Source organism: Lottia gigantea (assembly GCF_000327385.1).
Source record: "Lottia gigantea unplaced genomic scaffold LOTGIsca_5, whole genome shotgun sequence".
NCBI classification, from domain to species: Eukaryota; Metazoa; Mollusca; class Gastropoda; family Lottiidae; genus Lottia; species Lottia gigantea.
In genome coordinates, this window is record NW_008709715.1 from 5,067,640 (window position 1) to 5,080,754 (window position 13,115).

At 30.4% G+C, this 13,115-nt stretch overlaps 1 protein-coding gene across 1 annotated transcript; it reads right to left on the reverse strand.

Moving 5' to 3' along the window:
• Positions 1 to 2,909: 2,909 nt before the first annotated feature.
• Positions 2,910 to 3,599, reverse strand: LOTGIDRAFT_106239 (hypothetical protein; the record flags this gene model as incomplete). Its single annotated transcript, XM_009062107.1, has 1 exon — positions 2,910 to 3,599. A coding segment is annotated over one exon (690 nt), but the record flags the coding sequence as incomplete, so codon positions are not given.
• Positions 3,600 to 13,115: the final 9,516 nt, after the last annotated feature.

Sequence of the window (13,115 nt, forward strand, 5' to 3'; positions counted from 1 at the left end):
TAGTTCATTGTTGGTTTTTAAATAAATTTGAACTCCTAGGAGGTTTCAATCAAACTTATAACCTATGATTGTTGACTATGGTAAATAATATAGAATCAATAAGACCAGACTATGTAACAGTAACTAAATACTTTAATCAATTTTTTAGGATATTTGTGTTAATATGGTAATATGCACATCTGATACAGTATGTAATATCTTATATCATATCATGTACATTTGGTTTAAAATCTGATATAATATGTTCTTTTCTTCAAGTCATCAATGAGCCAATGGACAAAAAATACTACCTAATGACACTTTGTACACTATTGTGGGATCCAGAGTTAAAAAAAAAGTAAATTAAAACTGGTATTCTGTATGTAGGAAGCAATATTTTAAAAAGTCATAGTTCATTTCAGAACACTTTACCCTCTAAGAATTAATTCTTTTGGATTATCATTTCACCATAACACACTAATCATTTACTGTCTATATACTAGTTTTAACATGATGATCATTTATCACACTTGGTGCAATAACTTATTTTAAATATAAGCATTAAAGAGTTATCTTACTTTAGTTCATTTTAACATAGTTGTTTCTAAAATCTATTTACTATTGTGGGATATATATATAACAATACCCAATAAGCTGTAAGTTGTCACAAGGTTGACAAACCCAGATGCAAAGTTACAAGAATGACTTAACCTGTTCCTTAAATTATTATTACTGTTATTTTTTATAAAGAAATAGAACTTTAAAAAATGTGAAGCACAGCTTGTGACAAATCAAAAAAGCTGATCCTACACTACTTAAGCCATAAATGATAACCACTCCTTCAACATTATTGACCCTAAGAATCAGATTTTAATCTTTTCTTTGTATGTTTCTTTACTTTGATCAATCAAAGTTCATTATCTCCAAGGGGAGGCAATTCTTATCATAGATAAATATTTTGTGTTCAGTTCTACCCCTCCTGTGTAGAATCATGTTACTTTCATGTTTACCTACAGAATGTATGAAAGGATGAAAGACATGTCTCTGTTCTTTTATCTCAGACATATTTATCAACTTTACTTCAAAACTTTATACTTAATCTCAACTGACAGTAACAAATTCACTCACAGATGACAATCCAAATCTCTGTCAAAAGGGCCCACTGCAGTCTTATAGATATCTTACAATTCAGTCAACTTGTAGGAATGCTAATAATTTACATTTAAATTTAATAAATGATAAAAGAACATGAAGGTTAACATTTTTTTCTGCTTTAATATTTCTACTGAAAAATGTAAAAATCCTCCTGTATCTAATGAGTCTTCATCTGCCTCCTCTTTTAAACTCAAAGGACATCTTCAAGATCATTTTAAATCTGAATGGTCGTTGAGGTGAATCAGTCATTCATTTCTGCACAGTTAAGATGGCAGATTCAATTCACTTGTGACTCTTCAGAGCTGAAGATTCTTAAATGTGCATAGTCTGTAACATACTAATAAAGGTACCCAACAAAACTTCTTTTAAGATGGCCAAAATAATTAACAATAACATTAATTAAACTCAAATCTTTAAGGGGTAATAGTTCTACATGAATATTCAATAGTGTAAAAACTACTTATACATAACCAACTTGTAGCTTCAAGGCTTTCTTGAAATACTGTGTGATAGCATATATTCTCCTAATCTAAGCCATAGTTTACTATTCTAAACCACTAACATTATCTTTATAGTTCATAAAACCTCCTCAGAATTCCTGATTACTTCTAAAGCTCTGGGCACAAAGACATTTATATCAAATGACCAATTTAGGGGAAGTTTCATTTACAGGAAATAGCACTGAAATCAAAGACCTGGAAACCATCTCTTTGACCTAAATGTTAAATAAAATCAATCATTTCATTACTAATGGATTATTAGAGAAAGAAATAAGACTTACAGGAGACATCTTTAATATGACTATTATTAGTATCCAACTATATTGCCATGGAAACATATTCTTATAACTGAGCTAATTAAACACAATGATAGTCCAAATCAGGAACATTTCAATCATTGTCAGTGAGAACTTTGAAACTTGAAATGCACTTGTCTGCAACATTGTTCATACATTGATTAGTCTTCTGCACCACAACTGATAATTGTTCTGTATACAAAATGTGCAAGGATCACTCACTCAAAAATGGGTAATCAAACAATCCCTTAAAATCCAATACCACATAATTCAATTAACATAGTTTAGGATATTCAAATTATCATGTAGACAATTAATGTGATATATAATCTTACTAGTAATTAGATCATAAAGCCTACATGTATGTATCAAATTACATAGAATCAATTAAAAAAAACACCCCCAATAGATAATAATATATAATTAGATAAGCTGATAATATATCAAGCAACTAGTAATGGATAGGCTTATACTTTTAGTTAAGGATTAACAAAGAGGCGGAGGTGGAAGAAGGATTTCCCAAGCCTGAAGACTGTTAATTTTGCAAGGACATGTGATGTACTCGATTTATGAAGAGAAAAAAGAGGTTTTCTACAAATTCCAGAATAATGTGATACTAACCTATACATATATTTGATGTGAGACAATATATAAATGTATGTATCGGGGAAATTAAAAAATTTTGCAGATATTGATATATAGGCTATCGATTACTTGGAATTTGGAAAAACAGTTCTACATTCTCTATTAAATCAGAAGTGAACTTTCAATCATTGATCTTTAGACGACTGCTAAAATAGATCATGATGTCATCACATTTGACTTGTGGCATTATCAGACGTCAGTGACAGAATTCTGATGATTTCTCCATAATTATACTTCCTGATAATGTACTGCCACCTACAGGCTTGAACTAAATTACATTGTTGTGCTTAAGAAATTATTCATCACTCAAACTGATGTGTCAGCTCATTTCTAATCAGCAATGTGACGTTAAAAAGTTGTTATATAGACACAGCTTTATGAAACAACAATAGCTACCATCATTTATAAAACTATAGCTACCATCATTTATAAAACAATAGCTACCATCATTTATAAAACAATAGCTACCATCATTTATAAAACAATAGCTACCATCATTTATAAAACAATAGCTACCATCATATATAAAACAATAGCTACCATTATATATAAAACAATAGCTACCATCATATATAAAACAATAGCTACCATTATTTATAAAACAATAGCTACCATCATATATAAAACAATAGCTACCATTATTTATAAAACAATAGCTACCATTATTTATAAAACAATAGCTACCATCATTTATAAAACAATAGCTACCATTATTTATAAAACAATAGCTACCATCATTTATGAAACAATAGCTACCATCATTTATAAAACAATAGCTACCATCATTTATAAAACAATAGCTACCATCATTTATAAAATAATAGCTACCATCATTTATAAAATAATAGCTACCATCATTTATGAAACAATAGCTACCATTATATATAAAACAATAGCTACCATTATATATAAAACAATAGCTACCATCATTTATAAAACAATAGCTACCATCATTTATAAAACAATAGCTACCATCATTTATGAAACAATAGCTACCATCATTTATAAAACAATAGCTACCATCATTTATAAAACAATAGCTACCATTATTTATAAAACATTAGTTACCATCATTTATAAAACAATAGCTGCCATCATTTATAAAACAATAGCTACCATCATTTATAAAACAATAGCTACCATCATTTATAAAATAATAGCTACCATCATTTATAAAACAATAGCTACCATTATTTATAAAATAATAGCTACCATCTATAAACAATAATTACTATCTATAAATTATGTATAATGAGGAGAACACTATAATGGAGCTGAATATCAATAAATCTAATAACCATTCATTAATATTTTAATAATTAATACCCTAGTTAGATTTAATACTAGTACTGACTTTTATAGTACCACAGCAGATTTTATAATACACTCAAGATGGCTTGAGTTGCATTGCAGGTCTTAAATAACTTTCATAGCTGAACATTCTAGAATTCAGACCAATTGCGAAATTAATATCAATAAGGTATGGACATTAGAGAAATAAAAAAAATGTAGCTTCTGAATAAAAGAGTCCTTAAAGGACCAAACTCAAAGCCAGACATTCTGGAGCTCAAATAGTACAGGACTAATTAGGACAAGATTAATCAAGGTAACTCATGTTATGTTATAATTTTGTTTTTTATTTCATTTTTCTTCTTACTTTGAACAAAATGCTTCAAGTCAACAAATAAAAAAAATGCCAAATAAATTGTTCACTAATTGTTTCATTGTCAATTACATAATTAAAGAAGGGTTATTATAAATCATATTGATTGATTTAGAACATCTGCAGGAAATGATAATTATTTTACTTAATTTATCAACTTAACCCAAAATCCCCTTTAATAAAATGATAAGCTTCAGGATTTACAAAATTGGCTTCCTTTATCTTTGTACTGAAAAAATTCAATAGTTAACAATCCCAATTCATATTTCTTTTTTATTTTTCACACATTTAACATTCCCAGTTAATTGTAATGACAAGACCTTGATAACTACCTGTACATAAAGTTTGATAATATAGACAAGACAACCTTCTTTTTTTAACATCATTATCAGATATAAGTTCATTCCATTCTTTTTCATTTTCTTTAACAAAGCTGTTATTCTCCAATTTTTTAAGAAGTTGTTAGGATGGGCAGATTGTAATAAAATGATGACACTAAACTTTACAAACTGTTACCTGAAACCTCCCATCCTCTCATTGTTAGAGAAGGGGGGTTGAGTTCTCATGAAAGTCAACTACATCCTGTAAGGGATTGGTTAAGAGCAAATGGTCAGGACCTGGTTTCTCAAAAACTTGTATTTTGTAGTCAGGCAGCAAATACAAAGAAAACAACAAAAATGGTACAAATTTTGTTAACTTATTCCAAACAGTTTGACACATCATCTGCAATAATTGATAGTGGGTAAACTATAAACATCTAAAAAAGAGTTTAGATCTCAAATCATTTAAAACATAAAATTTTGACAAATAGCCAAATTTCATTTTAAATGTTGTTAACCATGTGTTATGATGATAAACATTGTTTATAATGTGCAGTTTTATAAAAATAAACACTAGTGACACATTGCTATTACAGTAATAAACAGATGTTTGAATGATATTGGACCAGTAGACAGGTGTGGTATCTGCCTGATAGACAGGTGGTTCTATAAATATGTCATATATTGTAATTTAATACATGTATTATTGACATATCACTATCTTTATTTCTTTTTGATGCCATGCTTTCAAAATAAAGGAATTAAATGAAAACACAAGTTCTATCCACTTAACTTGAGTGCCTTCCATTTTAGTCAGTCTATGAAAATCTTAGTTAGGTTCTGCTGCTTCTAAGTTCCGATTCTGGCACAGGTAAAACAAATATCATAGATTAAATCACATGAAGTCATGGTTGACATTTCAATGAAGAATTATTATAATTGAATGGAATTTATTTCTTTGCAACTTGCCCCATGTTCCTTCTGATTAAAATTTATCTTACATAAAAAAAATTTATAAAGTAAAAGTAAAAATTAATGAAAATTTGTGAAGAAGATATGCTTTCACTTAATATATGATCACTTACCATAGGTATAAACAATATACATATTACATAGAAACTTATAATCCAATAGTTATATAACAGATCCATGTTCTTGTAGAATAAGTTACATCTTCTCTCAATTACATCATAGAAATAACAGTTTCAACTGAGAAATTTACCATCATTTATAATCCTCTTGAAAACATTTCTCTGGAATTTTAAGTTCCAATTTAGTGAAAAATCACCACAAATTTGTTTGAACCTACGACTTCCCAGAATACAAAAATAAATTCCTGAAATAGAACACAAACCACTAGCACTTCAATAGAGGAAACTGCTTCAAGTGTTTCCAATTGAACTTCAAACCACACACTATTCTTACTACTAGGAGAAATAACAGTTGGCAATGATCCAAATAATCAGCTGATTTCCATGTACGACACAGTTCCGTGATTCACATACAAATCATAGGAAGAGTGGCGTAATATTTCCCCCAATATATTCCGTCATACAGTTCTTCAGGACTCATACTATAAATAAGTGAATCATGGATTATTGGGAAAGAAATAATTAATTATTCGTCTAATTAGTTGTAGGGAATTGATTTTTGTTTAAAAGACAGTTGGTGTAGAGGCTAAGTGAATGATTGGTTAGACTAGATGACAATATAGTGTAGATCAATATAGAGTTGTATAGGAGACGTTTTGTTGTGACTGTATTTTATTGTCTCATGATCAGTCAATTTCTAACAGTATTGATCTATTCTATAGTATAATATGATAGCCTATGTTTCATGTATCTCATATGATGTGTCTGATACACAATAGATACAAGTCAATCATTCCTGCATTGGTAATGATGTCTGTTTTGTTCTTCCACATGCCATACAGTATTACATCATCTACACATCATTTGATTCTAATGTAATAGCTTAGTCAGCAGAATTACACATTTGTCATTCATTTCCAAGAAAAGAGAAAAATCATGGCTTCAACTATCAATATTCATTTATTTTCTTGAAATATTTTGCTATCCTATAAATATCACAAAGAGTATCAACTGCATGATTTTATGAAGAAAATGAAATTAGATATTAACACCCTTTCTGCTTAAAATTAGTGGGCATGTCGGGCACTCTGGATTCTGCCAAATTTAGTCATCCTTTTCACACCTGCACTCCTGTGTTGGCATTCACTTGGGTCACTCAAATGATGATTATTTCCATAGTACGAAACATAGAAGAGATTGAAAGGAAAAATTGTCCTGTTCTGAAACTTAACTGAATTGGTCATTTGAAAATGAAATGAGAAGCCATTTTTATTTGCATTTCAGGAAAGGAAATTGTGAAACTATATGGTATGAATGTTCTACATCATCACTACAATGACAATAATAATTGTATAAGTTGTATTAAGAGAAGATTTATATGTCTGGTATGACTCCAGTATTTCATGTTACCATTCTATCTCATCTGATCAACAACTTATCATGGTTTTACTTTGAGACAGAACAGAAACAACCATTGAATGATAACCTTCTCTTAAGTCATGTTTAGTCTATTGGGCTGTCATTAAGCCCATTCTTACTGCGGACAAGCCTAATAAGTCTTTCAACGTAAAACTTCCTTCCCTTGCATTTTTCTTAAAAAGGAATTTGTTACCAGAAACATGTTATTTCAACCAGAAAGGAACAGGTGATCCAAAGCACAGGACTGAAAATCTGAAAACCCACGTGCAGATACCAAAAACCAGAAACAAGTGGAAAATAAGAGTCCATTCTCTGAGCTATCAGTAAGAAGTTAAAGAATCTATTATTAAGTCAAATCAAGATAAAGAGTTGATGATTTGATACAGTGTGATGTAATATGTATATATACTTAGACTGTCTTATCATATCATTAATATTGACACTCTACTGATAATAAACTCATTAACTTCATTTTCTATTTATCAACACAGCTTTCAATCTATGCTTTTCAATATCATGCTCTTTTTTCTTTCCAAATTGTAATGGATAAGTAAATGCTTCTTATACCTTGATTGCAATAGCTATCTTTGTTGTATCATGAAAGTTTTAAATGCTTGGCTGTATTCACTTGTGACAATCATATATCTGTATTCCTTGATACAAGAAAGGTGGCTATTGCAGTCAGTCGATAAAAGACAAAAATCCTACTAGCTAGACAATGTTAAGATGCTCTTGTTCATTTTGATCAATTAATTTTACATGTTGGCCTGATTCATGCCCTTATTAATAATATAAGGATCTATTAAGACACAAGGCTCTACTACTGACTGTACATAGTTTATATCAATGGTTGTATTTTCCTCTTGACTAAAAGTATATATCTAGTGTTAAATCACAGATATCAGATTTAACTGGAAGAGGGACATTAACTTGTCATCAACCAACATCTATATTCTCTGATTGCTGGACAGTATAGTACAGAGTTAGACTATCATTAATCCTACAGACAGCTGATAAAGACAAGAGATTAACACTTTCTACTCTCAGATCTCATTTATCATGGTATATTTCACATTTACTAGCTATATTTCTACCTAATATAGCAGGTGATTAAGGGCAATTTCTGTCTTAATACATCATTCATGTAAAATCAAAATTTCAAGTTTTTTTTTTTATTTATTTATCCTTCAAAAATAGTAGGTCAGTCAGCCCATCGTTAGGGTGGGGTCTGTGGGGGCTGGGTACCAGCAAGTGTGAAAAAAGCCCCAGAAAAACCTTCTTCAGTTGATCAGAGATTGGTTCATTTACAGTGTGTTTGTACAAAATCAAACAGATAAAGATGAAGACCATTAAACTTGGACTTCCAGGCCTCCCCCCAGTTGTGTTAAAATATTAAGTCTAACTACAAACTATCCAAGCTCAAAACAAAACTCAAAATCCAATATAACAGTGTGGCAATATATTAGAAGCAGTAAATGAACAATCGATATGAATTGAGGAAGTATATCAATTAAAAATTTCATTATGAAAAGTGGTTGGATAAGACAAGTTTTGAAATTGATGAGAAGTGAAACTGTGCTTCTGAATAACAATGGTAATATGACATGTTTAAGGTACATAAAAGGGTTAACTTGCAGTTTTAACATCATTCTTTTCAGCAAACTGATTGGGCTAATGATGAAGGTTGAAACTGGAGATTCAAACCACTACAATTGTTTGTGAAGAATGTCTGTATTTAGTTCTCTTATATTATAAAGCCAGTTATGTCTGTCAGATGGTCAAGAACAATCCTCATTATTCTTCCTCTTTTCTCTCATTATAAACTGACCACTTCAATCAACTGGTCAAATACTGGTCAAGTATATCTAGTGGTCAATAGTTAATCAGATTGGAAGAAGATAGGTGGTCAATATCTCGCTTGTTAAGAGACATCTTTCTTTTATCAAACTTTGTTCAATCAAATCAATCTTGTAGACCAATCTATAGGAATTCCTAATGTAGATATTCGCTGTGCTTATGTCTTTCCCTTTGAATCATGGGTAACAGAAATATAACTTAAAATAATTCTTATAGACCACTCTATAATGATGAAGACCATCTAATTTGTAGAGACTGCTTGTGTGCTTATAACAAAAACTAAGCATTATATCACTGAAATAAAACCATGCTATGTTGATCTATCCTTTCTTTCAAACAAGAACTTGATTTTCATATCACTGGATTACAAGACCTTTAAAAGTGACAACAACTATGAATAATTGATCTGTAAGAATATCTGACTGAATATAGAATAACTCACTAGTTTCAATGTTTACAATTCTTAGCTATTATAAGAAAGTTACACTATGTTATATTAATTCAGGAAACTTTACTTTTTTTAAAGCTTTTAAATACATTTATTAAAAAATATTAAAATAATGAATAAGTTTTTTCTTTATAAAAACCTGTTGAATAACTTGACTTTGATGTTATAGGAGTAGTTGGATTATGATCAGTTTTCACCATTTATAAAGTAAGTTTTCTATCTGCAGATTACTGTGTAATCTATAGTATTTACCCTCAGGGAATATTCTAGTTGTTTTGATGGAGAATTTATTAAATATTTGATGAAGATGTTATGGTATCTTTATCTAGAAATATCAATTTAAACATCATTACACTATAGTAATCTTTAACTAGTCCCTTGATATAGTCTTACCAATACTGCTTCTTATTCTTCTGCTGGTGTTATTCAGAACTGAAATGGCTCAGAGAGTGAGACCCTTGCTAGTTGATGGGAGGTTTTGGAATCCGTCACCAAACTAGTCAAAAAAGTTCTTGGTTGTGGAAACGTTCAAAAGCACAAATTTCAGCACATTGTCACATTTTATGATTTTAAGTCTGTGCTCATATAGTAATATACTCCAAAAAATATTGGAACATTTGTGTTCATTTGTTCATTCTAGAATATCACTGTTCATATAGACAAGGTATGTGCTAAGCTCAGATTCAAACTATTGAACCAAGAAAGTGATTTTGTTTTATAGAGAAGTATCCAATTAAGAAAGCTGTAAATTTCAGCCTGGTTAACTCCTGTATATACTCCATCATTGATTAAAGAGAGTTTCTCTGTTTGATACCTGTAGGATATTTAGCAACTTACTGTGAACATATGGTACTATTATGTCTACAAGATTTAGGGTTCAGATATTAATTGATGTCATGTGGGACCTTTATTGATATGAACAAATAATTCTTTCATTAAAATTCTGCTCCCACACTACTCCTACAAAGCAGTTTATTTCATTATTCAATATGAACTCTGACCCTGTATGTCCGAAGATTTCAAATTATAGTTAGGTTTAGATAAAAGTAGTTAGTTTTGACTGTTTGTTTGTAAAATTGCATCATGTTTTGAACTTCAATTCAAGAAGCAATTTCTTTACAAAGGACCTAATTGCCCTTCTGCATATACAGTATACAGACATCTTCTTCGGGATATCTTTCCCACATCATATGTATGTAATCTCACATTTCAAATTCCTATCTTGTAAATTGAAACTATGATGGCTTAAATGATTGAATTTGAAATAAAGTTTTATGTAAATTTAGGGCACTAAAGTCAAATCCCACAATAGGTTAAAGTTATATAATTACTTTATAACGCATGACAAAACATAAATTTCTTAAAATATTCAATTTTATTTCCTTAAACCATGGCAACAGCTTACAGGTAAAACAAAGAGAATTTATTAAAAGTGAATCAATATTATTTAAAAACAAAGTTCTATTTTTTAAGATGTATTTAAAATCAATATATGACAGTACAGTTCTATCCATTATTCACTAGAAATTAAAACTTAACAAAGACCATTGTCAACACCTGGTCCCGAAAACAAAGAATTCCATTTTTTATATTGACTTTCTGTCAACAAAGAAAATGATGGAGATTGAAAATTTTATGTCTATTTTTATGAATCATGGACAAAGAATTATATAAAAAAAATATTATTAATTTCTATTGAGGGGGAAGGTTTTTATTACCAGTTGGTTCAATGCTAAAATAGTTGGGGTCTCTTCTGTGTAAATTGGGGTTGAATGGAAGGATGACGAAACACTTGTTCAAGGTCATCAGGCATAAGACAACCACCAATTTCAGGCAAAAAACATCCTAAATCAGCACTCTATAGAGTCCACAGAGCCTGTGTCTGTTTTCTTTTTAATTGGCAAGTATCAAATAACAGCAAGATCATGTTTGAAATGTTGTGTAATCCAAATTTTTATTGCATGTTTCATTATTCTTCACCAAACTGATTGTAATCAAGCATACAGAATTAAACAAGCCCCAGGTAATAAATCCTAGCATCACACTTTGATGTGACATCATCATTTAGATGTAAATTGCAAGTTAATTTTGTAATTATTCAAACACACTCCTTTCCTTCCTTTAATCAGTGAGAGTTAATATGGCACTGGAAAACTTGAACTATATTGTGTCAACATGACCATGTGGTGTGTGCTGCCTAATAACTTTGTTACAAAACATTATCCCATAAAATCTTGGAAATGAAATGCAAGATGAAAATGTCTTATGTTTCTGCTTCAATTTGGACAAATAAAGACAGGCAACACCATGCAATGTGCAGGAAAATTTGTCTGGACAATGGAACCAGTGGCAGAGCCAGGTTTACGCCCGAGGTTGCCCGAATTTCTGACCTAGGCCAGTGCTTTCATTGGAACTTTTATCTTCACACCCTTATACTAGCTTATTCTTCTTCTATGAAGGTAAAAACTTTTTAAGATTTTCTTGAAATGTAGAAGCCCAAATTTACGTTAACCCTAATACTATCAGAGAAAGGTTTGGGTATATTTTAGACCACAAACAAATTAGTCAGCAGCCACATCAAGAGAAAACAATCAAATTTAATCCTATTGTTTTAATGGAAACCATATCTCAGCGGAATATTTTCACTGTCTGAACTAGCAGAACTGTGAAAACTTAACATACTCATTTAGTGGGTAATGAAAACTTAGAATATTGGGCACAGAAATCAATACATGAATATAAATACAGCCTGTAAATGTGTTGTCAAATCAGAATTATGTTCTCAAATCAACTCCAAAATGTTTTCAAGGATTTCACAAGCTAAAAACAGTATATTTTCTACATATATATAATTCATTAGTCATTCATTAAAATTCCATATGACAATGTTAAGCAACATCAAAGAAGTTGGCAGATGAGTGAATTTGTGTTTCATGGTATGGTCCAAACTAGACCACCTTAAATTTGGCTATTGGTTGATTGATTGATTAGGGTGCACACTTAACTTATAAAGTTGATGAAATATGGAGAAAATGTTCCTTTTGTTAATTCAAAAGCCAGGTGTCTGAAGATCACATCAAAAAGCAATCAGTAACAATCCTGGCATACAGATTGCAGTTTTATCATAAAGTAGGTACATCAGACAACAGACAATAAAACAAATCAATAATAACATAGAACCATATCTACTAACCTGATTTTCAGCTTGTAGTAAGTGTAAATTGATTAATAATCCATAGATTACAATATATCCTAGATAATATAACTTCCACATTTTATATATCATATCTAATAACACATTTTATAACACAGAATACTATCTCTTATCCTTCCCTTTATTGTACCTATATCTTCACTGTATGCTATCTCTTTACTGTATGCTACCTCTTTACTGTATGCTATGCTTTCACAGTATGCTATCCTTTCACTGTACGCTATATATTTACTGTATGCTATATCTTTCACTGTACACTATATCTTTACTGTACGCTATATCTTTACTGTACGCTATATATATTTACTGTACGCTATATCTTTACTGTATGCTATATATATTTACTGTACGCTATATCTTTACTGTACGCTATATCTTTACTGTACGCTATATATATTTACTGTACGCTATATCTTTACTGTACGCTATCTCTTTACTGTATGCTATGCTTTCACAGCATTGGTTGACTACGCTTTCGCTGTAGGCTTTCCCGTCACTCTACCCTTTCGCTTTACTCTATTCCTTCAA